This window comes from Rattus rattus, chromosome 2 (assembly GCF_011064425.1).
Source record: "Rattus rattus isolate New Zealand chromosome 2, Rrattus_CSIRO_v1, whole genome shotgun sequence".
Lineage (NCBI taxonomy): Eukaryota > Metazoa > Chordata > Mammalia > Rodentia > Muridae > Rattus > Rattus rattus.
In genome coordinates this window covers 102756706-102781526 of record NC_046155.1, presented here as the reverse complement: position 1 = coordinate 102781526, position 24821 = coordinate 102756706, and the positions used below count along the sequence as shown (strand labels likewise).

Genomic DNA, 24821 nt, shown 5'->3' with positions numbered 1-24821 from the left:
ACATGTCACCTATGTTCTAAAGCTTTGTGACAAGCTGCATTTCTTGAAGAGCTCAGATATAAAGAAACAAGCAGCATGAAGCAAATTGGCATTCAATAAATTCCTCTGTAATCTCTAGTGTGAGAAATGGCCTTAACTCTAATGAGTATAGCTCAAGTGGGGCGGTGGGGGGGGGTGTTGAGAGCTTTTAAGAGGAAAGGTTCTCGTTGGTGATATTGTTAGTCAGTTAATGGATCTGTTGCATCTAAATAAGAGCCTTTACTTGATATATTTTGCTCACTATAAATTTATCCAACTTTCTTTTTATCAGGAAGAGATGTGTTAGGCAGAGCATCAGGTTCAAAGTCGTCACTTGGGTAATTTACTATCCAGGACATCAATAAACTAGTCAGCAAGTCAAAGTCAAGTTGAAATTTCAGAATATAGCTGCAGACAGGTACTAATGTGTCTGTGACTCCTTTTGTACCAAGGCAGAGAAAGTCGTTGATTTATAGAGAATGTAATCACAGGTGTCAGAGGGAGGGAGGGACATGAATGGGAGATGGGGGGAGGGGAGAAGGGAAACTCAATTAGGTTCCCTAATTCTTCTTCTGGGAAAAGCAGGAAAGAAGCCTTGAGGGCCAGCAAAATGAATGGAAATGCGAGCTCTGAGTGGGAGATGGGAGGACCCTCTAGAATGTATGAGAGACCTGGGAGGTGAGAGAATTTCAGAACTCAAAGGGAGGGACTTTAGATGAAATGGCCTACAGTGGAGAGAGGAAGCTTGTAGAGTCTACCTCCAGTAGAAAGATAGGGCATCAAGTGAAGGGGTGGGTGGCCATCCCACAGTCAAAAACTCTGACTCAGAATTGTTCCTGTCTCAAAGAACTGCAGGGACAAAAATGGAGAAGAGACTGAGGGAAAGGGGATCCAGTGACAGGCCCAACTTGGGAATACATCTCAAGGGGAGGCACCAAGGCCTGTGACTATTACTGATGCTATGGTGTGCTTACAGACAGCCTAGCCTGGCTGTCCTTTGAGAGGCCCAAAAAGAAGCTGACTGAGACAGATGCAGATATTTATACCCTGAAATCAGGAACCCCTGGGATTGAATTAGGAAAAGGCTGGAAGAAGCTGAGGAGGAGGGCAACCCCATAAGAAGACCAGGAGTCTCAACTAACCTAGACCCTTGAGATCTCTCAGACACTGAGCCACCAACCAGGCAGCAACACAGGCTGGCCCAAGGCCCCCAGCATACATACAGCAGAGGATTAACTCCTCTGGCCTCAGTGAAAGATGTGTCTAACCTTCTAGAGACATGAGCCCCAGAGAGTAGGGAGGCGTGGTGGGTGGGGACATCCTCTTAGAAACAGGAGTGAGGAGGAATGGGATGTGGAACTGTGGGAGGGCGGACCAGGAGGAGGGTAGCAACTTGACTATAAAAAAATAAAAGAAATAAAAAATAAAATAAAATGAAATGGAGAAGAGACAGTTCTTCTTCATATTAGAAGGTTAGCTGATAAACACAGAAGAAATTATGAAGTTAATAAATCACCATTTCAACTACCAGAAAAAAAAAATAAAAAGAGTGGCTTACTCACAAAGCATAAGATATTCATGTTCTCAGATTTTCATTAAATACACTAAGTATAATTGTAAATACAGAAATGGTTCCTTTTTTCCTTAGGCTAGAATCAAAATGAAAACTGTGCTAAATAACCAAAGGTAATATGAGAATAAATTACTATGATCCCTTATTTCATTCTTCTTCCCTATCACGAGCTACCATTGCCCAAAAGACTCAGCACAGAGATAAAGAAAGACCAAGTATGTTGTCAAAAAGAAAATGACAAAATTGTTTATAACTAATTTGTCATGCTTGTTTTCACTTAATGGATTCTATTTACAGGAAAATCTTTTGCTTTAGGAAATAATTACCCTGATTCTGACATGATCTAACATTTTAAATGTTACAAGAACTAATAAGTATTGTCATTTTATGTTATAAAATGCTATTTATTATAAAAGATGATTTTTACTATAATTTACTATTGAATAAAATTGCAATATTACACAAGTACAAATAATCATCCACGTCTTGGCTGTTCTAATCCTCAGAGAGCAGAGTAACTTCACCACACAGAAAATAGGACACATTCTCTCAGGTTGGCTTCCCACTCCACATCTGTCATCTTGCTTGGAATCCCAGGACTAGAAGACTATCAATTCTGGGTTGCTTTCCTTTCTGTGTCATGTATGTTGTGGCAGTGACTGGAAATATCATCATCCTATACATAATCCAAATTGACCATGTTCTGCCTGGGCCCATGTATCTTTTTCTGGCCGTGCTGGCTACTACTGACCTGGTCCTGTCCTCCTCCACACAACCTAAAATGCTGGCCATACTCTGGTTTCACAATCATAAGATTGAATGTCATGCCTGCCTCATCCAGGTGTTCTTCACACATGCCTTTTCTTCTGTGGGGTCTGGTGTGGTCATGGCCATGACCTTGTGCTGCCTTGTGACTATCTGCTTCCCACTCATGTTCTCTTGGATGCCCATCTGCCTAAGCCATATTGTCTCTTACACCTACTATGAACAAGTGACTATGCTCATACAGATATGTAACATATTAGATCATGATCCAGTTCTCATGGCCTTTTCTGTGGTTATATTTGATATTGTCAATATGACAATTGGTGTTACACAGGTAGTGCTGAAATTGGAGACACTCTACCTGGTATTTAGTACAGATTCTTGCTCCTATACCAACATGCTATGCTCAAAACTTCCTCCTCCCATTACTATAGCTTCTGCACTCTCAGAGTGGTTCCTGTCATTCTGTGTCTCTAACCACCTAGTTCTGTTCACCATTGTACCATTATTGGGAACTAAATAGGGCCAAAAGTCCTTTGGGTCCTGTGGATAGAACAAGGAGTGATAATCATATGTTCCTTATTAGAATTACGCTTGGCAAGGCCAGTAATGGACTAGCACCAGGGTTCCAAGGGTCCCCAAAGCCAGAGTCAGGGGTCTAACAGTTTCCCTATAGAGCTATGTAGTCAGAAGCTCCAGACATTTGGATGCAAAATGCTTTGCTTATGGTACCTGTATGCAACTTACAAAAGAGGACACTGAAGTGGTTTTGAGCTCTCTGTTATCTGCATATCTGATACTCTTAACTGTCCTGTTTTTAGCTACCTACTCTGAGGGGTGTGCAAGCCAGAAGCTGTGATACTAATAACCTCCCTGACTTGTGCCATCGGCACTTACAGCCAGCCCTCCTTACACCACCTGTTTTACAGTTTGTATTCTCTCATATGTAACCATAATTTCCCTTCCCTCATCTCCTTTCAGTCACTCTCCCAACCCCCACATTTCTTCCGCATCCCTTCTTCTCAGTTTCCCTCCAAAACCTGGTAGACCTCCCAGGAATAACAATCAACATATCATATCAAGATACAATAAGACTAGGTACCTCCCCTCATATTAAGGCTGGATAAGGCAACCCAGTAGAAGGAAATAGGTCCCATTAGTAGGCAAAAGCATCTGAAACAGCCCCTACTTCTTCTGTTAGGAATCCCACAAGAAGACCAAATGACACGAATTTCATCCAAAGATATTTCTGCAAGATTACCTAGTAAGTGCTCCTCATGCCCTTCCAGACCAAGCCTCAGAGATCTTCCACATGAAGGGGCATCAGTTTGAATACTGTGCTTTAATGTATTTACTTTATCATAGTTTTACTAGACGCAAACTTTTTCTTAGAACAATGCATATAAAAATTCACATTCTAGACTTTGAAGGAATGATTAACACATTTATTTTAATTGAAGATGAAGAAATCTAAAATTACACTGCTAAGCATTACTTTGAGTCAGTATATAAAAGCTAGAATTACTAGTCTGTATGAAAAAGAAAAAAGTGGAAAATTCATTTTGCTTCTACATTTCACAGTAATGTTTACATCTATGTGTTAGATAGTAAGCATATCATATCATTTTGATTGATACTACCGATTAAGTGAGAAGATCTCAATTCAGTATCCATACCTACAATACATGACACTAAAACTATATTCAACCGTGATTGAATACACACACACACACACACACACGCCAGTGGAACTGTGTTAATCATTATGAAGACTGATAATTTAAATCTGGCTAGCTTTCATTTTGGATAATTACTCATTTCTTCTATCATTTCTACTAATGTTAAGATAGCACAGTACACTAATTTCATAGCATTATAATTAAATGGACTATGAGTCAGTTGGCCCATAGAAATTAGCAAGCAAATTTATATACAATAAATAACTACAAGGATAATCTTTACACTCATGGTTATCTATGGATGTCAAAATAAAACCTATAATCCCAGCTCAGTAAGTTGGAGATGACCCCCTTCCAGATTTATTTTGAATATGAAATGTTACCCGCAGGCTCAGGTGTCCAAGGCCTGTTCTCCAGTTGGTAGTAGTACTTTACATGTAAAACATGGTGAGCTAAGTCAGTCACTGGGATCCTATCCTTGCAGCTAGTGTCCTTCCTCGGTCTCTTCCTACTTCCATTCTACTTGGTCCTTTGTCTTTCCTTTTCTACTTCCTGTTCACCAGTTGGTAAGATGCTATTCTCCACCAAATTCAATGGGACCTGATAATAAGGATCAAGTAAGCCCTCCTTCTCTTAACTTTTTTCTTTATAAATTTGTCACTGTGATGGAACTGTAATGAGCACATAGATTCCTGGAGGGTTAACCTCTCTCTCTCTCTCTCTCTATATATATATATATATATATATAGATAGATAGATAGATAGATAGATAGATAGATGTAGATATATAATGTGTGTGTGTTTGTGTGTATATATTTATTTATTTATTTATTCATTCATTTTGATAGCTATCCCACTTTAGTAAAGATTATATTCTTATCATATCCACTTGTGACCACAAAGAGTGAGAGTGTCCATTTCTTTCTCATTCTTCCCTTAGGATAACAGATGAAGTGAACAAGTCAATCAGGTTCTATCCCCATCCCAAAGACAATTGAGCTTAGCCAACAAGGCATTTAGCAACCAATTTGCCCAGGAAACAGACTAATAAAAATGTTTATAAAATAGTTTTTCTTAATTATATGGGTAAATATTAGTGAAGGCCTAGAAGCTGGACAGTAGGGCACTGTTGTATTAGGGCCCATCAAGGACATAATTCCACAATTGTTTTTATTTGTTATCTATATTCCCTTTATAATTTGAATTTTTTATGAACTGGGTGCCTTTGCATATAAGTGTATATACAGCTTAAAAGCATAAACATATGAATGAATGGTCATAATTTTACCTTAGTGACAGTGACTGTTCTATTTTATTCTTATTCTTTAATCAAAACACAAAAACAGCAAAATAAATAGAAGTTTTTACACAAACTGATTAATGTCTGGTGTGTAAAATATACATGAGGCCCCGATCTCACACCTTGTATACATGTATTAAAGTATTACATTGTGCTCCACAGCTTTTTACACATATCATCTATCACACTCTATTGCTGAAGACACCACTTATCTGAGTCATGAAACACAGAGAAATCAATGATTTCTGATCTTAAAGTTTTATTCCTCCTGGCTAGCTTTCATTGATCTAGAAGATGCTAAACACAATCTTACTGTTCTGTGCACTTTATGAGCAACAACAATGACCAACTTAACAAGCTGTGCCCACTAGTGCAAGAGGGGTTCAATGCTATGGGAGTAAATGACTGCTTTCTGATCATATGTAAGGTCCCCTATACTAGATAGAATCATGCCTACCAGCATATTGGGTCCAAGAACCTGGGGTAGGTATACATAGGTCCCAGGAGAACCTACTATTCTGCTAGTGGCTATAGTATTAAAATAACTCCTAATTATTATCACTATTCTCATAGGTTAGGGCATCCATCACCTCTCCTCAGAAATGTTTATACTTGTATTAGACTTAAATTAAAAGAAAGCCAAAATTTGACAGCATTCAGAGAATAAGAGTACTAAGTCATAAATTGGATATCTAGATAGCATTCTTCCCCACAAGACTCTGAGATCATCACAGAAGTGAGCAGATATTGTTGAGCCCAAGTTGATGATGGATACCTACACGAAAACGGATATTTTTGTAGGCACAATGATGCACATATAAATTCACACTGAGTATGACAGAATGCATAAGAAATAGCACATCACTAAAGAGAGCCAACTGTGTATGAATTCTTTTGTTTCCTTTGGTTACCATTCAGGACTCCTGGGACCACTTATTTGAGTTTATTTGAGTTATTAGCTTAAAATCTTTTGGGACTCAATGGTGATGCCTTCCATTTTTAAATACATTGCTTGTTCTTCGTCATTTTCCCCAGAGACCTCATCTTGCATATAACCCCACAGTTCACTTCAAACTTACTAAACAGTCCATAGGTCCCAGCATGATAGCCTGTTCTATCTCTGCTAACAAAGACATAGGAAGTTCCTGTTTCCAGAAGGCTCTGGTAAGTTCAACTTGGATGCTCATTGTGGTGTCTTTGTATATATTTATTACCTACACAAAACTATTCAAATAGGCTCATAGAAAATTTAGGTAATCATGTATTCTACCCTATGTTGGTATCGTATAATAGCAGTTTGTAGCTGTATATTGCATTAATTCCTCTCAGACAGAGTTAAAATTCATGAAATTTGAGATTTACCAAAAGACCAAAATAGCACAAAAAAGTTAGTAAAACACATTAAAAGATATTTATTAGCATAAAAGTAATTCCTGCAAAATTTGACTGACAACCTTAACATGGTAAGGAATATTGCTACTATTTGATTTTTTTATCATCCTAGAAATTAATTATATAAAGTATAATTTTAAGAGAACAGGGCCTTAAAACAGTTATGCATGTATAATCAACTGCCTGATTAACTTTATCTTTGATTTTATCTTCAAGCCAGCATCCATCACTCTACACATTTTGGAAAGGAGCAAAATCTACTCTTTATAATTCCCTGAGAGAATTATAGGTATTGGATGAAAGTTCTGTGGAATGGCTTTCCATCAACCTACTACTTGAGACACCCTAGAGTTAATGAAAATGCTTAACCTTATCTTTCTGAGATCTACTTACTCTCCTGTGCTGAGCTCAATCACCTGATGCTTTCAAACTTCTATTTATTAACTAAATCCTCTCATTCATTATCTAAAATTCATGATGATTTACTGTATCTATAATTGCAGTTTATAAATTTATATATTTGTCTAAATTCTCCCCCTGTCCAAACACTCCCATGTCTCTTATAACCTACTTTAGTCACACTCTATCTTTAACAGTTTGCCTTAACTGCTAAGTTTCTGAAAATGAAACAAACTATATCACCACCACAATTTCTCCATCCATTCCCTAATCCACTCCCACTAGTTGTGAGTTTCAGTTAGCAAGTGTACCTGCCTGTCCCAGTATCAACAACTACTCTAAACTCCCTTTGAATGTTTCAATACTTGCTAAGTTGGCTACTCAAGCAATTAAATACTGTTATAAACATATACACAAGAGGATACCAGGATCTCTTTACTATAGTTCTCATAAATCATTCACATTCTCCTAAACTTGCACAGTACTCTGTGTTCATTATTTTCTTTTAGTAACCCGCTCTCCTTGGCTGTTCACCCATTCTGTGGGCTTAAAAATATTATTCCTAGAAATCTATGTCTAGAGAGTCATACATGAAGGTCCATTCCAAACCCATGAATATCTTTAAGTAGGCTTCTCTTGCTCACTTTAAACCAGACATATTAAAAATAAATTTGTGCCTGTTTTCCTGTGTTCTAGTGACTCTTCCACATTGAAACATTCCTATTTTTACAATCCTAGAAATGAATTTATGCACACAATCTGGTGAAACTTAAAAATCTATTAATATAAAAATAAATATATAAATGTACATTTATGTGAATATATTGGTTTAACAGCAAAAATAAATTCTAAATGTCTCTAATTATAATCACTAGAATAAATTTTTCTAGGCAACAAAATATATGTCTAGAGTAGTTTTTCTTATCAAAAATTGTCTAAATACTTTTTCTTAATGGTACAATTTGTTACTTCTTAGGATGTGAGCATTGTAAAGGCAAATGCTACAAATGCAGGACAATAGGGAATTCCTAAGCAACTTCACATCGAAATTGACAACCTTCTTGCTGACTGGCATTCCTGGCTTAGAGTCTGCTCATGGCTGGATCTCCATCCCTTTCTGTTGTCTTTATGCCACTGCCCTCTCTGGCAACAGCATGATCCTCTTTATCATTGTGACCCAGCACAGTCTGCATGAACCGATGTACTATTTCCTCTCTATGCTCTCTGCCACTGACCTGGGTTTGACTATTTCTACAATGTCAACCACCTTGAGAATCCTGTGGTTTCATGCAAATGAAATCAGTCTAGATTTATGTATTGTTCAGATGTTTTTTCTCCATGGATTTACATTTATAGAATCAGGGGTACTAGTGGCTATGGCTTTTGACCGTTATGTAGCAATTTGCAACCCCCTTAGATATACTACAATTCTTACTAACTCTAGAATCATTCAGATGGGTTTCCTAGTGATGATGCGTACTCTACTATTAATAGTTCCTCTACTTTTGCTCCTTAAACCTGTCTCTTTTTGTAAAAGGAAGGCCCTTTCCCACTCCTACTGTTATCATCCAGATGTGATAAAGTTAGCATGTTCAGACACTCGGGCCAATAGCATCTGTGGACTAGTTGATCTCATTCTGACCACAGGGGTAGATACTCCATGCATTGTCTTGTCTTATGTTCTGATCATTCGCTCTGTCCTCACTATTGCCTCCTCTGAAGGACGGCACAAGGCCTTCAGCACCTGTGTGTCCCACATTGGAGCAGTTGCTGTTTTCTACATCCCGATGTTTAGCCTGTCTCTGGTGCATCGCTACGGTCGCTCAGCGCCCAAAGTAGTCCATGCAATGATGGCCAATGTTTACCTTCTTTTACCTCCTGTGCTCAACCCCATCATCTATAGTGTGAAAACAAAGCAAATCAGAAAGGCTGTGCTTAGCTTGCTCTTTGCAAAATAAACACAGAATACTGTTGAAAATCCTGCTGTGGTTTTCATGCTCCAAAAACAATGCCCCATTTGATGTGTGAGTTTTCAAGTTTTTAATTTATTTAACAAGGATTAATGAATATTTAGATGCTTTCTGTTTACAATGTGCTACACTTTGCATGAGTTTTAAAGTCTAATCAGGGAAATGTAAGAACTAGTGATGAAGAAATAAAACTATGCTCAAAGTAACTGACATTTCCTGATTGTTTTGTGCTAGGTTTTCTCAAATGTCTCACAAGGCACATTCTCCCTATCCTTCAAAATAGCACAACAAAATGTGTATCTGTTTACAATGCAACTAAAATATACATTGTTGTTTAAATGAAGGTCTAGAGACATTAAGCAACACATTTGATATGGATGCGAGTTGATATTTTGGTGTATGATTTCCATATCCTAGATACCATGCTCTGTGTTATACACTCTGCTAAATGTTTCCAGGGGAGACACACTCCATGGCAAGAAGTAAAGTTTGCATCACTGTGAATCCATTCCTTGGTTGTAAATGTTTCATAGCTTTTTCAAAACTACTTAGCTTATTGTATACAGAGACAATACATGGCACACATGACAAGAGTAAATGGTTTGACAAGTAATAGTCAAAAGAATTTTTTGGAAATTAGGGATATATGTTTCTAAATTTAATAAATAAATGGGAACTCTGGGTCTAGAAAAGGCCATCACATAAAATGCAAGGAATCTTAGAGCAGAGGTTGTTGCTTTGTTTCTTAATGGTTCTTTACAAATTTACATTACAATAGTCTATATAATGAAAAATGGTTGATTAAGAATTTAATACAATACATGTTGTTATCATCAAATCAAAGCAAAATCAACATGTTCATATTACTATGCTTTTTTACTTTGCATGGAGTAATAGAAATTAAAGGATTAATAAACATACACCTTTCTGTTCAATAAACATAAAGATGGGCAAACATTAAAATAATGCATTTAATGGTGTTGTGGCTGATAGCTAAACAGTAGGACTTCACCCAGCTTTCCCTGACCCTGAAATGTAAGGACTTCCAAGGACACATCGAGAAGATATTTCAGATACAATTCTATAGAAGAATGTAACTGTGATATGTACAATATTCATGAGGGAATATAAATTTTAAAATCATAGGTCTTATCAAATTTTAAAATCAAGGCCATAGAAATAGGCCTTGAGATAAAGAAAACACAGAAATTCCTCTGAACTCAGTGAAGTTACACTGTTTTCCTTTAATTATTTTATTTATTTACATTTATTGCCCTTCTCCCAAACCCTCCTCCCACAGTTTTTCATCCCATTCCTCCTCTTCCTCTTGCCCCTACCCTGTATCAGTCTTCCACCTCCCCTGGGACCTCAAGTCTCTCAAGGACTAGGCTCTTCTTCCACTGAGACCAGACTAGGCAATTCTCTGCTATATATGTGCTGGGGCCTTGGACCAGACCTTGTATGCTACCTGGTTGGTGGTTCAGTCTCTAGGAGCTCCCTAGGATTCAGGTTAATAGATACTGTTGGTCTTCCTGTGGGGTTGCCCTCCTCTTCAATCCTTCCCCTAATTAAACTTCAATCCAATGGTTGGGTATAGTTATCTGCATCTGTCTCAGTCAGCTGCTTGTAAGACCCCTCAGAGGGCAGTCATGCTAGGCTCCTGTCTGTAAGCACATCATAGCATCAGTAATAGTCACAAGTCTTGGTGCCTCCCTTGAGATGGATCCCAAGTTGGGCCAGTCACTGGACAACCTTTCCTTCAGTTTCAAACTTTGCCCCTGCAATTCTTTTAGACAGGAACAATTCAGGGTCAGAAATTTTGACTGTGGGTTGGTAACCCCATCCTTCCACTTCAGGCTCTGCTCACAGTAACCAAGGACACAGGTAAGACTTTTCCCAAATACCCACACTAGCTTGGACACCCACAGAAGCTATCTGACTTGGTACCTACCTGCCCTGCAGAACTCCATCAACTGTTTTCTAAATGCCCAATATTATTCTTCTATGCCATACACTGTTCTAAAATGGTAGCCACACAAAAAGTAGAAAACTTTGCTCTTATGAAACCTGCAGAAGTAAGACAAGTCATAGGTGTTGGAGGAGGAGCTGATGAATGCAATACAGCAGAAATTGGCTGTTACATTAGGGTATCACATGGAAAAATTAAAATAAATCCACTGTTTCTGAAAAATAATATAAATGGTTAAAAAACAATATAAAATCTGAAATGTTGAAACCTGTATTTCAAATACAAAGAAAATACATCAAGACAGAAGCACCCTCTGTTTTGAAAAAAACTCCATTGGTATAGGAAGCATTCCTAAATACTAACTAACATTATCACATGAAGCTAAAAACTTCTGCACAGCAAACTAACTGATTGCTAAAGTGTTGGGACAGTGAAAAATGTTACAAACTGCACATCACACAGAGACTGACAAGCAGAATGTAGAAAGTGCAAATGTTAAACATTTTCCCCAAATCATAAAGAGCTAATGAGGTAAACAGACAGCTCTTAAAATAAGCACAAGTGTCAAATTAATGAACCTGCCAGGGTTCTGTATCCTTAGCCATCAGAGAAACACAAATGAAAAATGCCTTCAGACTCCATCTTCTGCCAGTCAGATGGTGACCAAAAAAAGGTGCAAATACTAGTTAGAATCCCATGCCACAAGAGGGAGCCCATACCTGACACTGTCTAGATGTCTAGGAACCAGAGGAATGACAGTCCTGAGATGCAGAATAGAACCAAACATGACTGACAAAGAAAAAAGAGTCGATGATATTCTACCATACGCAAAGATCATTGCTAAGCCTAGCTGTCATCAGTGAGACACCATCCAGAGAGACATCATCCAGGAACTGATGGGAACAGATCCAGAAACCTACAGTCAAACATTAGTCTGACACAGTACCACCACAAAAGGATGGTGCAGGAGGATTGTAGGACCCAGAGGGGTTGAGGATACCTGGAGAACATGACCCACAAAATCAACTAAGCAGGGCTCATAGGGTCTCACAAAGACTGAAGAGACAAACACGGACCCTGTACTGGTCGGAGCTAGGTCCTCTGCATATACATCATACTTTGATGTTCTTTTGAGACTCCTGATACCAGAAGTGGAGGGTGTCTCTCATGATTTTGCCCATTCATGGGGTCTTTTACCTCCTACCAGGTTGCCATTTGCCAGCTCCAGCCTCAATATGAGAGTTTGTGACTAGTCTTATTGCAATGTCATCTTACCTATATTCACTGAAGACTCTTATTTAACATATTACAGACATATTTACGAGGTCATGCTTATTGCTGCACTACTCGTGATAGCTAAAAATTGGGACAAGCTTAGATATTCATTGATTAATTGATTGATAAAGAAAACAATGTATATGTGCATAGTGGAATTTTATTCAGCTATAACAAAAAATGAGACTCTGACATTTGCAGGAAAATCAAGGGCCTGGAGATCATTGTTTTTAATAAGTCAGATTCAGAAATATAAATAACTTGTTTTCTCTCATAGGCAGAACTTAGATTTAAATTGGTGTATGGGGGAAGATGATGAACGTAGAAAGATGACCATGAAAGGAGAGAACAAGAACTTTGTGGCTTGAAGAAGCTAGAAGTATAAGGCAATTGCTACTCAAAGCTAAGAGTTCAAAAGCAACAGGATACTAATTCCAAGTAATTATGAAAGAATAGAGAAGGGTCCATAGGAACTTGAGCATCTTTTGTTATTGAACCAGCTGGCTTGCATGCAAGGGTCCCAGTCAGACCTATAAGCCACAGCAATATTTATGCACATGCAAAACAAGTAGAAATAGATCCCAGTTCTCAAGGCTTTACTTAATTTTCAAAGCATATATTCTATGTGTCTATGAAGGCTTAACTTTTTTCTATAACAAAAAGAGCCTCAGATGACATGTATTCAAAATAATGATAAAGATGCTTCATACTCCTGTTGGTGTTCAACCTATTGCTTCTGAATCAGTTATCCAAAGAGTGACAATGACTTTTCAAGCTGCAATAGATTTGCGAGCTTTTCCTGATGTTTAACCTTTATGCTATTTTCTATCACTTGAATATAAAGCTTAAGGAAAGTTGTCTGTCTAGCCTATATCTGACCCCACCTTTGCTCATCCTTGCTTTCTGGAAGCCAGTCATATGCACCATATTATAATTCTGCCTTTAACACACACACACACACACACACACACACACACACACACACACACACACATCTGCGTTTCTTCCATCCTATTTTTATGTTCTATTTATGCCTCAGATCCATACACAAACTAATATCAATGAGGTTAGTGTGAATGTTTTCTTCACTACTATGTCAAGTGCTACAAAATAGGAGTGCTTAAGAAACATTTGATATGTTTACTAAATTAAACTAAATGCTTTCATTAAAACAACAAAAAGTGGATTAAGACCAGAAATATAACAGATGCTCAGAAAGGCAATTATAATTATCTCAGAAATTACTGAGAAATTATTAAGGACTCAGGTTTTCTTGTTTTGGCTCTTCCCTGTTTCTTCCTGAGTTTGTAACTTAGAGGAAATGGAGAAATGATGTAATTAATTTCAATTTTTTAAAAATAGATAACATTTAAAATCTCATGCAAGATTTTATGAGCGTTCACTTCTTTCTGTTTGCTCTAACAAGTTTTCTAATGCACAAAAAGGAATGAGATCATAAGTGAAGAATATTTATGTAAAGTGCACAAACATCCCATGTGTCGGGTGGAGCTGTCTTCACTGTACCAACTTTTCCTTCCCCTTTGGTGTAAAATATGTGCTGTGATATCCTTTTAGTGAACATCACTCAACTCTATCAGGCTTACGATGACTTACAGAGATGCCTGGGAGGGAGTTCATCTGGGGAATGCTATTTATATGGTACCTGGATCCTGCCCAGTGAACTGATACCTGACGTTTTCTCCCCATCAGATATCTCAGAAAGTAAATGCAGCTTTTTGGTTGTTTGTATAACATCTCTAAGTTTACATGTGTCCACATCTCTTATTGCTGATAGTTTATGTGAAGACAAGTAACCTCTCTCAGTGACATCTGGTAAGAGAGAGTGCAGGCATAGGGAAAATGTAGGGAGAAGAAACAAGACCGTAGGAGACTGTAAGAAGTTGAGAAAAGTCCAATTCCATTTTAAATGAGCTTTTGGGAATAGAGAAAAGGGAGATGGGTTGAGTCCGTAAATATCAATCCACACAGCAGCTTCCTAGAAATTTTAAACTAAAACTGAACATTAGATTATCCCCCCATAATCCAGCAAGGAAAATTAATTTTGTTCTTGTTTATGTAGGCATGATGAAACCTGGTAAGGATAGTAACCAGAAAGAAAGAAAGAAAGAAAGAAAGAAAAGAAAGAAAGAAAGAAAGAAAGAAAGGAAGGAAGGAAGGAAGGAAGGAAAAGGAAGGAAGGAAAAGAAAAAAGAAAAGAAAGAAAGAAAGAAAGAAAGAAAGAAAGAAAGAAAAGGAAGGAAGAAGGAAGAAAGAGAAAGAAAGAAAGAAAGGAAAAGGAAAAGAAAAGAGAAAGAAAGAAAGAAAGAAAGAAAGAAAGAAAGAAAGAAAGAAAGAAAGAAAGAAAGGCAGACAGGAAGGAAGGAAGGAAGGGAAAGGAAAGGAAAGGAAAGAAGAAAGGAAGAAAGACATACAAAAAAGAAAATGAAAGAAAAAATTCAGGATTATAAAGCTTGCTTACCTAATACACAAAATTTATGAAAACACATACTTTAGTATCATGTTAACTACTATTATGATAAGCACTCAAACCTTTTCTTTTTATTTCACAGTTAATGGAATGTTACAATTTAAAGACCGGAGTCACTCCAAGCTATCAGGCAAAGGAAGCATGTATGCGTCTAGCTTCAAGGAAGCAAAAAAGTCAATAACTTTCTGAATTTTGCTTCTTTGTTAATCTATTTTTAACTAATAGGATTGCTATAGGTGACTAATATTTTCTCTTCACTGAATCATGATTTTGGGTCTTAAAAGATGCAAAAGGTGCTCCACCATACTACAAGGAAATGAGCTCCACTATGTTCATAGCAGCCTTATTTGTAATAGCCAGAAGCTGGAAACAATGGAGATGTCCCTCAACTGAGGAATGGATACAGAAAATGTGGCTCATTTACACAATGGAGTACTAATCTTGTAGAGGCTTAATGCCCCAGGGAAGGAGAATGCTGGGGGTGGGGGGGTGAGGTGGAGGTGGGTAAGTGGGTGGGTTGGAATGTGTGGGTGGGTGGAGGAGCACCCTCTCAGAAGCAGAGGAGGGGGGTGGGATGAAGAACTCGGGGAGGGGGAACCAGAAAAGGTGGCAACATTTGGAATTTAAATAAAATAATTGAATTTTTAAAAAGGTAAGTGGTAGGTACTTACTAATAAGCAGGTATTAGCTCAAAAAGGTATAGTTCTTCATGGTAGCACAAAATGAATTAATAGTATAATATATAGACAGTTTGATAGAAATGGGGCCTTAACCATTCAAAGCCTGCTCCACCTGGGGAGCCAACCCATATATATGCAGCCACCAAAACTAGACAATATTGATGAAGCTAAGAAGAGCATGCTGACAGGAGCCTGATATAGCTGTCTCCAGAGAGGCTCTGCCAGAGCATGACAAATACAAAGGCGAATGCTAGCAACAAACCATTGAACTGAGAACTGGGTCCCCATGGGAGGAGTTAGAGAAAGGATTGAAGGAACTGAGGGGAGTTGCAACCCCATAAGAACAACAATGCCAACCAAGCAAAGATCCTATGGACCAAACCACCATCCAAAGAGTACACATGGATAGACCCATGGCTCCAGTTGCATATGTAGCAGAGCATGGCCTTGTTGGGCATCGATGGGAGAAGAAGCCCTTCATCCTGACAAGTCTGGATCCCTCCTCCCAGTATAGGGGAATGTCAGGGTGGGAAGGGAGGGTGGTTGGGGAAGGGGAACACCCCTCACAGAAGAAGGAGAAGGGGAGATGGGATAGGGTGCTTATGGATGAAAAACTGGGAAAGGGAATAATATTTGAAATGTACATAAAAAAAATCCAAAAAAGTGAAAGAGTACAGCAAATGGTGTGGTTTTCAATGTAAGATCTTTGGAAATAAAATTGTTCAATTAAGATTTTCCCTGAAAAATTTATAAATGAAATTTGATTTTTAGTAAAATGTGAAATATATGTAAACCTTTAAAAAAAATAGAGTCTTAAACTGTTGTGTAGTTCTAAGCAATTACTCAAGGTCACTAGCTGTCTTCAAGTCAAACCACAGTGAGGGTGTCCTGTGCTGTCCAGGAGTGCGCTTCACTTACTTTCTAAGTCATCAGCATTTTCTAGAGGCAGTTCACAGGAAAGGGGCCACCTCGCCATATGATGATGAGCTGGGACCTTTAGTATCCATAACCTGATGAGTGAGGGAAACATTTAAATGTCAAGACTATCAAATCAAGAGGAACATAAAAAGGAGAAACAAAGAAGTTCAAACAACCAAACCTTCAGACGAAGGAAACAGAATCTATGAGCTGATCCAGAGAAGTTCAGTGATGTGCCATGTTTCAATATTCATGTGCCTCCCTTAAAGTTTCCAGTGCTCAGGAAGGACATGGTGGCAGGTCTAGGACATCAGTAACTTTCTCACCGCCTATCTATTACTGTGAACGTTTTTGAAATGTGTTCAAAAGGAGGAAGTATTTTGCCAAGGCAATTCCCAATGCCACTTATAACAAGTCATCATCCGTCAAAGCACTATTGAAGATATGTAATAAATGTCTTTGAGGCAATGATGAAAATTCTAGGAATTACGTTGAGTAGCTGAAGACAGAAGTTTACTAAAGGCCGAAACCACCAGGATTATAAAATCACTGATCACAGGAGTAATGAAACAATTTCACGAAAGTAGAGTGTGTGCCTTCGTCATGTCATTTGTCCTTGCCGATGGCCAGCAGGGGCAGAACCAGACACTGTAATGCAACAATTAAAAAGCAATCAAGATTAAAAATTCATGTCACCAGGCAAGAAACAAAAAAATCCTTTATATATAATTCAGATTCTTCATAAAATTCTCATGCTTGTTATATGAAAGAATTGTTTATTCTGACAATTATTGTTTTAGGAATCTCATTTAATATTAAAACCTGGCTAATGACAGAAGATGATGTAAACACTTAGATTTTAAGAACATCGTAATTCTTAATCTGTGACAATTTACAAGAATTATAGTATGCAGAATTAGTAAATTAAATCTGTTTTTGTAATCCTTGTCCTAGGATGTGGTAGAAATCCATTATTCAAAATTAATTCCTTGAAATTAAGTACTTAATGTTCATTATTCATTCACTGATTATTCCTTAGTACCTGCTCCATGTAAAAGTTAAAATGCAGTTATCTAACCATCCCTTTCTGGACCAACCGCATACAAACCCCATCTGTTCTTCAAATTCAAAGAATGAAGCCAAGTCAGTATAACTTGCCTTCTGTGCTCCGTGCTGCCCGTTGTCAGTAAGTCACTTTACTATCAGAAAAGTGACCAGACATTTCTCGATTTTTCTCCTGTCTCTGTGTTTAAACTTCTTTTCTTTCTTTCTTTCTTTTTTAATTTATTTTTACACTCCATATTTTAATCCCCTCCTGGTCCATCCTCCGACTGTTCCACACCCCATACCTCCTCCCCACTTCCAATCCCCCGACTCCGTCTCCACAAGGATATCCCTACGCCCCTCCCACCCCACCAGCCCTCTAAACTTCCTGGGGCCTCCAGTCTCTTGATGGTTAGGTGCATCTTCTCTGACAGAACCCAGACCCAGGAATCCTCTGCTGTATATGTGTTGGGGGCCTCATCTCAGCTGGTATACTGCCTGGTTGGTGGTCTAGGGTCTGAGAGATCTTGGGGTGCAGGTTAATTGAGACTGCTGGTCCTCCTGTGGGGTTCCCTCCTCTTTACCTTCCTCCAGCGTTTCCCTATTTGATCAAAATAACATGTCTTATTTCCCTTTGGGGCTGTCACCCTGTTTAGCCAGCTAAGGCAGATTTATTCTGGTCTCCTTTGACTCTTTCCTGCCACACCATTCAAACTGATCCCACTTTACAGGAAAAGAATGAGTTTGGTTTCACACTTCACCTATTTTACCATTTTGGCTTAATTTTTCCATCTCTGCAGACTCTTTTGTTATAAACCCACTCTATCAGGAGCCCCTAACTTCATCCACTTCTTATTCAATTTTCATCCATGCAAATATCGAGTTGATCTTAAACTGAAATCACACGTTACGAAAGAAAAGCCAACTTCTCAAGGTTTCTTTTGCTCTCTAAGTCACAAAGTCCACCCGTAGAAGATACTAAGTCACAAGACTCTGTATTGACATTAGAGTTTCCAGACGTTGTCTGTGCCCTCATCCTCCTCTTCTGATAAGAAAACAAATGCTATAGATGTGATGTCTGTTCTCTCAGCTTCAGACATCCACAAGGCAGAAGTTTCTGGCTTTCTGCTTGTGTAACACAGAGGTCTTGGATGCTCTGAGATGTTTCTCTCAACAGTGGGACTACTTAAGCTAGCTGCCTACTCTCCCCCAACACATCACCCCAATACTAGCAGCCAGACCTTCAGGGATCGTTCTCTAACTAGCAGCACCTCACTACCCCAAGTAAGGAACTACCAGAATTATTTTTTATTTCTTATATCTCAACTAATGGGATTTCATGTGGTACATTGAATATTTTGCTAATTGAAAGGAAGATGATATGGACTTCCAGTTTTCAGAGCTCTATTAAAAGGCTCAATCTGAGAACAAGAATACATCTGTAAATTCTGGATTAAAATATCTTTTTTGTTATTTAGCTTCTTTGAGTCTGTGGATCACAGCATGGTTATATCAATTAATTATTTTATGGCTAATGTCCATTTATAAGTGAGCACGTACCCTGTTTATCCTTCTGGGTGTGGGTTACCTCATTCAAGATGATCATTTTTGTTCCATCCATTTGCCTGAAAGTTTCATGATATTGTTTTTAATAGCTGAGTAATACTCCGTTATGTAAATGAACCACATTTTCTCTATCCATTCTTTGATTGAAGGACATCTTGGTTGTTTCCGGTTTCTGACTATTGCAAATAAAGCTACTATGAACTTAGCTGCAAATGTCCTTGTGAACAGTGAACCATGCTTGTTCTTAAAGAGAAAGAGAAAAAGGGATGAGGAATTGAGTGAGTGGAGAGGACCAGAGGAGGGGGGAAATGTAATCAAAGTATATTTTATTAAATTGTTTTCAATAAGAAAAGGACATTTAAAAAGAGTGAGGATAAGTTAATTCAACGGACACTGTATATAATCTGTAAAACACCATGCTCGATAGTACTGAAAGGTAAATTAAAAGGTATTCCTTGGCTTGGACTGAACAATCAGGATGGAATAGAATAACCTAAAACTACTTTGAAATTCTTAGCTGCCCACTGCACAGAACTTCATTAGTATAAAACCCTCGAGTAATCTCTTCTGGCAGTCTCTTACTTACTTACTTACATTCCCAAGGCAACAAATCTTTCCTCTATCAAAAGAAAAGGTCCCAGGGGAACCTTAACTTTGTCTCTCTAATGTACTGCTCACTTCTGAATCTTGGAAATTTATCTCTTCCGTTTTGTCTTGTTCTTTCCTGAATGCAATGAGAATATCATGTTTCTGTCCTTCAGTTTGTTGATATGATGGATTACATTTCTTGGTTTATGTGTTAAACCATCCCTGCATCTCTGGAATAAACCATACTTAATCATGGTGAATGATCTTTTGGATGTGTTCTTAGATTTGGTTTGCAAGTATTACTTTTGTTTTTTGTTTGCTTGTTTGTTTGTTTTACTTTTATTTTTTTACAGTCCAGTCTTTATCCCCTTCCTAGAACACCCTCTGACCCCGTTCCTCATCCCATTCCTCTTTCTCCCTGTCTCCAAGAGGATGTTCTCACCATAACCTCACCAGGCCTCCAGACTCCCTGGGGTCTCATGTCTCCCAAGAGTTAGGCGCCTCTTCTCCCACTGAGACCAGACCAGGCAGTGCTCTGCTGTCTATGTGTCAGGGGCTTGAGACCTGCTAGTGTTTACTGTCTGGTTGGTGGCTCAGTGTCTGAAAGATCTCAGCGGTCCAGGTTAGCTGAGACTGCTGGTCTTCCTATGGGATTGTCCTTCTACTTAGCTTCTTCCAGCCTTTCCCTAATTCAACCACAGGGGTCCCTGACTTCAGTCCATTGGTTTGGTGTAAGTATCTGCATCTGTCTCAGTCAGCTACTTGTTTAGCTTCTCTGAGGACAGTGATGCTAGGCTCCTGTCTGTAAGCACACCATAGCATCAGTAATAGTATCAGGCCTTGGAGCCTACCCTTGAGATGGATGCCAAATTGGGTCCATTCCTCAGTCTCTTCTGCATTTTTGTTCCTGCAGTTCTTTTAGACAGGAACAATTCTGGATCTGTTATGTGTAATGTTAAAACATGCTACTGTCGGGGTTGGGGATTTAGCTCAGTGGTAGAGCTCTTGCCTAGCAAGCACAAGGCCCTGGGTTCGGTCCCCAGCTCCGGAAAAAAAAAACATGCTACTGTCTTAGCCTGGGAGCTGCGACCTTGCTACCAGACCCTCCTGGCTCCCTTTTGCTCCGTCCTGCTTAGCTCGATCAAAACCCAACAGGGCTTCTCTCTCTGCCCACCTTTGCTCCACAGTGAGTGGTAGCATTACCAGCCCACTCTGGAGGCCATAGAATCCAAGGATAAAGGACACACAGACAGCTTCATTATTTTAGAACTTGCTGCAGGCTAGGCACAATTGTTGGGCACAGAATCTCCTGTCAGGAAAGGTATGCTTTCGTCAGTTATTATCTCCATTTCTCCTCCTACCATAAACTTATCAGTCAGCCCCCACCAACATCCTCGGCCACTGCCCTTAGTGGAGGCTGAAGCCCCTAGCTGCCCCAAGACCTTACATGACTGCTGCTTTCTACCCTTTCCAAAGCATAGCAGAAAAAGTCCCTCTCTCTTTCACCGCCTCATTTTCCTCTTGGGGAAAAAGGGTCCTGCATATACCTTCCATCCAGAAATTGGCTCCTGGCCTTCTTTAGTAACAAATCAAGAACAAATTAGGAAACTAAACCTTAGTATCAGCACCTCCCCTTACATGGGTCAGAGTTGTTGACTGTGGGATGGCAACATCATGCCTCCACTTGATGCCTTGTCTTTCTACTGGAGGTGGATTCTACAAGTTCCCTCTCTCCACTGTTAGTCATTTCATCTAAGGTCCCTTTGAGTCCTGGGAGTCTCTCACCTCCTAGGTCTCTGGTACATTTAGAGGGTCCCTCCACCTCCCACCCCTTGGGGTTGCATATGTCCATTCATTCTGCTGGCCCATAGGGTTTCTCTCCTGACTCGACCCCCCAATACCTGATCATAGTATCCTTTTCTCCTCCCTGTACCCTCTCCCACCTAGGTCCCTCCCTCCCTCTGTCCCCATGGTGATTGCTTTTTTCTCCCTCCCAAGTGGGATTAATTCATCCTCATTTGGCCCTTTCAGCTTATTAACCCTCTTGAGTCTGTGGACTGTATCCTGGGTATTCTGTACTTTGGGCTAATATCCACTTATTAGTAAGTACATACCGTGTATGTCCTTTTGGGGTTTGAGTTACCTCACTCAGGATGATATTTTCTAGATTCATTCATTTGCCTGCAAAATTCATGCTGTCCTTGTTCTTAATAGCTGAGTAGTATTGCATTGTGTAAATGAACCACAGTTTCGGTATCCATTCTTCCATTGTGAGACATCTGGGTTGTTTGTGCTATGAATGTGCTCCTTTGGTATGGTGGAGCATTTTTTGGATATATTCCCAAGAGTAGTACTGCTGGGTCTTCAGGTAGATCCATCTCCAATTTTCTTCCAGATTGATTTCCAGAATAGTTGTACCAGTTTGCAATCCCACGAAGAATGGAGGAGTGTTCCTCTTTCTCCACATCCTTGAGAACATGTGCTATTACCTGAGTTTTGATCTTAGGTATTCAGATTGGTATAAGGTGGAATCTCAAAGTCATTTTGATTTGCATTTCTCTGATCACTATGAACTTTGAACATTTATTTAATTGCTTCTCAGCCATTCAAGATTCCTCTGTTGTGAATTCCCTGTTTCACTCTGTATCCCATTTTTTGGTTAGGTTGTTTGGGTTTTTTTTTGTTTGTTTGTTTGTGGTTTTTTTTTTGAAGGTTAGTTTCTTGAGTTCTTTATATGTCTTGGATATTAGCTCTCTATTGGATGTGGGGTTAGTGAAGATTTTTTTCCCAATTTGTAGGTTGCCGATTTGGAATTCAAGATCCATACCTAAACATAATAAAAGCCATATACAGCAAACCAACAGCCAATATCAAATTAAATGAAGAGATACTTGAAGAAATTCACTAAAACCAGGAACAAGACAAGAATGTCCATTCAATATAGTACTCAAAATTTAAACTTAGAGAAGTAAGACAACAAAAGGAGATGGGGGGATACAAATTGGCAAAGAAGTGAAGCTATTAATATTTGGAGATGGTATATGTATGATATGTATACACATAGGTAGCCCAAAAAATTCTAACAGAATTTTTACAACTAATAACTTCAGCAAAGTGGCTGGATATAACATTAACACAAACAAATCAATAGCCTTCCTTTATACAAATGATAAATAGTCTGAGAAAGAAAATAGGGAAACAACACTCTTCACAATAGTCACAAATAATATAAAATATCTTGTGGTAACTCTAACCAAACAAGTGAAAGATCTGTATGACAAGAACTTCAAGTTTCTCAAGAAAGAAATTGAAGAAGACCTCAGAAAATAGAGAGATCTCTATGCTCACAAATTGATAGGATTAACATAGTAAATATGGTCTTCCTGCCAAAAGTAATCTACAGATTCAATGCAATCCCCATCAAAATTCCAACTCAATTCTTCAAAGACATGGAAAGAGCAATTCTAAATTTCATATGGAAAAACAAAAACCAAGGTTAGCTAAAACTCTTTTTTTTTTTTCGGAGCTGGGGACCGAACCCAGGGCCTTGCGCTTCCTAGGCAAGCGCTCTACCACTGAGCTAAATCCCCAACCCCTAAAACTCTTAATAATAAAAGAACTTCTGGGGGAAATCACCATCTCTGACCTCAAGCTCTACTGTACAGCAATAGTGATAAACTGTAGGGTGTTGGTACAGAGACAGACAAGTTGATCAATGGAATAGAATTGAAGACTCAGAAATAAGACCATACACTATTGATGGACACTTGATCTTTGACAAAGAAGCCAAAAATATATAATGGAAAAAAGAAAGCATCTTCAATAAATTGTGCTGGTCTAACTGGCTCTCTGTATGTAGAAAAATGAAAATAGACCCATATTTGTCACCTTGCACAAAGCTTAAGTTCAAGTGGATCAAGGACCTCAATATAAAACTAGATACATTGAATCTAGTAGAAGAGAAAGTGGGAAAGAGCCTGGGTACAGGGGGAAATTTTTCTAAACAGAACTTCAATGGCTCAGATTCTAAGATCAATAATTGATATAAATGGGACCCTATGAAACCTATCTCTTCATTTTAAGAGACATTTAATGAATACATACTATGTAGCTGCCGCTAACTATAACTATAACTGTTCCCGTTTTAATTCTGTTACTCCGGTTATTCACATAACAGGACCACAGATAAGAAACGCATAGAATGTTTAAGGAGAAATGTTCAACCCCTTATCTATCACCAGAGTAATAATTCATTTTGTAAACTTAGGTATATATACATAGGATTTCTGTGTCTATATTTGTTCTCTTCGTGTGTATCTTTCCCATCTATCTAAGCCTCCATTAGCTTAGATGTCACTTGAAGCATCCCAGGGGTCAGAGCTCTGAGACATCCAGCATGGCACAGAAATCCCATGTGCTGGTGTTTACTCCAGCTGAAGCAGTGAGTCCATCACCAAGATTCCTTATAAAGATTCTCCACTCATAGGGACAAGTGGGTGACCTTCACATGTCCCACTGTAGAAGAATAAGAGAAACCTCCACTCTCTATCTGAAGGTCCAGACAACCTGGTAGGAAACCACACTCTTTCTGTCTGTAATATGTTTGTCTGTTCATTTTAAGCTGAACTGTAACTCAAAAGACCCAAGGAATTTTCAGTCGAAGTGAGTGCAAAGACCCATCCAAAGTTCCTGATGTTTGTCCTTCAACATTTGGAAGGCCTCTGCTTCTCCACATCGGCAAAGGCAAGGCCCTTCTTTACTTGGCCCATGACTTTCAACTGCTCTCAACTCCTTGCTCTGCTTTCTCCTCTCTGGTCTGTTCACGTCCATGGTGCTGCCTATTCAGAAACTCCAAATTCCACGCAGATGTTACACTTGTACATGTTTAAGTAGTCATAGTAAATGTATGTCCAAGTGTGAAAATGTCTAATGAAACCTGACATTTTGTAAGATAAATATTCTCTATTTAACTTAGAGTTTATTTCTGATACATATAATAATGGAACTCCCAAGTACAGACATGGGCACATCCTCATAGATTAACATTTCTCATAGTTTTGCATTTTTACAGCACATTTATTCTAATCAGGGTCCTGAAAAACATCAGCTAAGTTCACACTTCTAGTTTAATTCTCAACAACAGAGATCCCAAGGACTAGCCTCAGCTTAGAGAAGTGTTCTCGAGAGAAGGGGTGTT

At 38.7% G+C, this 24821-nt stretch overlaps 2 protein-coding genes across 2 annotated transcripts; both read left to right on the top strand.

Moving 5' to 3' along the window:
• The first annotated feature begins 2231 nt into the window (after positions 1-2231).
• On the top strand, positions 2232-2879 carry LOC116893166 (olfactory receptor 52R1-like). The gene has a single exon (XM_032895078.1). The coding sequence runs from the start codon at positions 2232-2234 to the stop codon at positions 2877-2879; it is 648 nt and encodes a 215-aa protein (XP_032750969.1).
• A 5245-nt stretch (positions 2880-8124) lies between these two features.
• Positions 8125-9084, top strand: LOC116894056 (olfactory receptor 51F1). The gene has a single exon (XM_032895778.1). The coding sequence runs from the start codon at positions 8125-8127 to the stop codon at positions 9082-9084; it is 960 nt and encodes a 319-aa protein (XP_032751669.1).
• The last annotated feature ends 15737 nt before the right edge of the window (positions 9085-24821 follow it).

Excerpts from the sequence above, each read along its gene's own strand:
- LOC116894056 (XM_032895778.1), top strand. The coding sequence starts at position 8,125 with ATGCTACAAATGCAGGACAATAGGGAATTCCTAAGCAACTTCACATCG.
- LOC116893166 (XM_032895078.1), top strand. The coding sequence starts at position 2,232 with ATGTATGTTGTGGCAGTGACTGGAAATATCATCATCCTATACATAATC.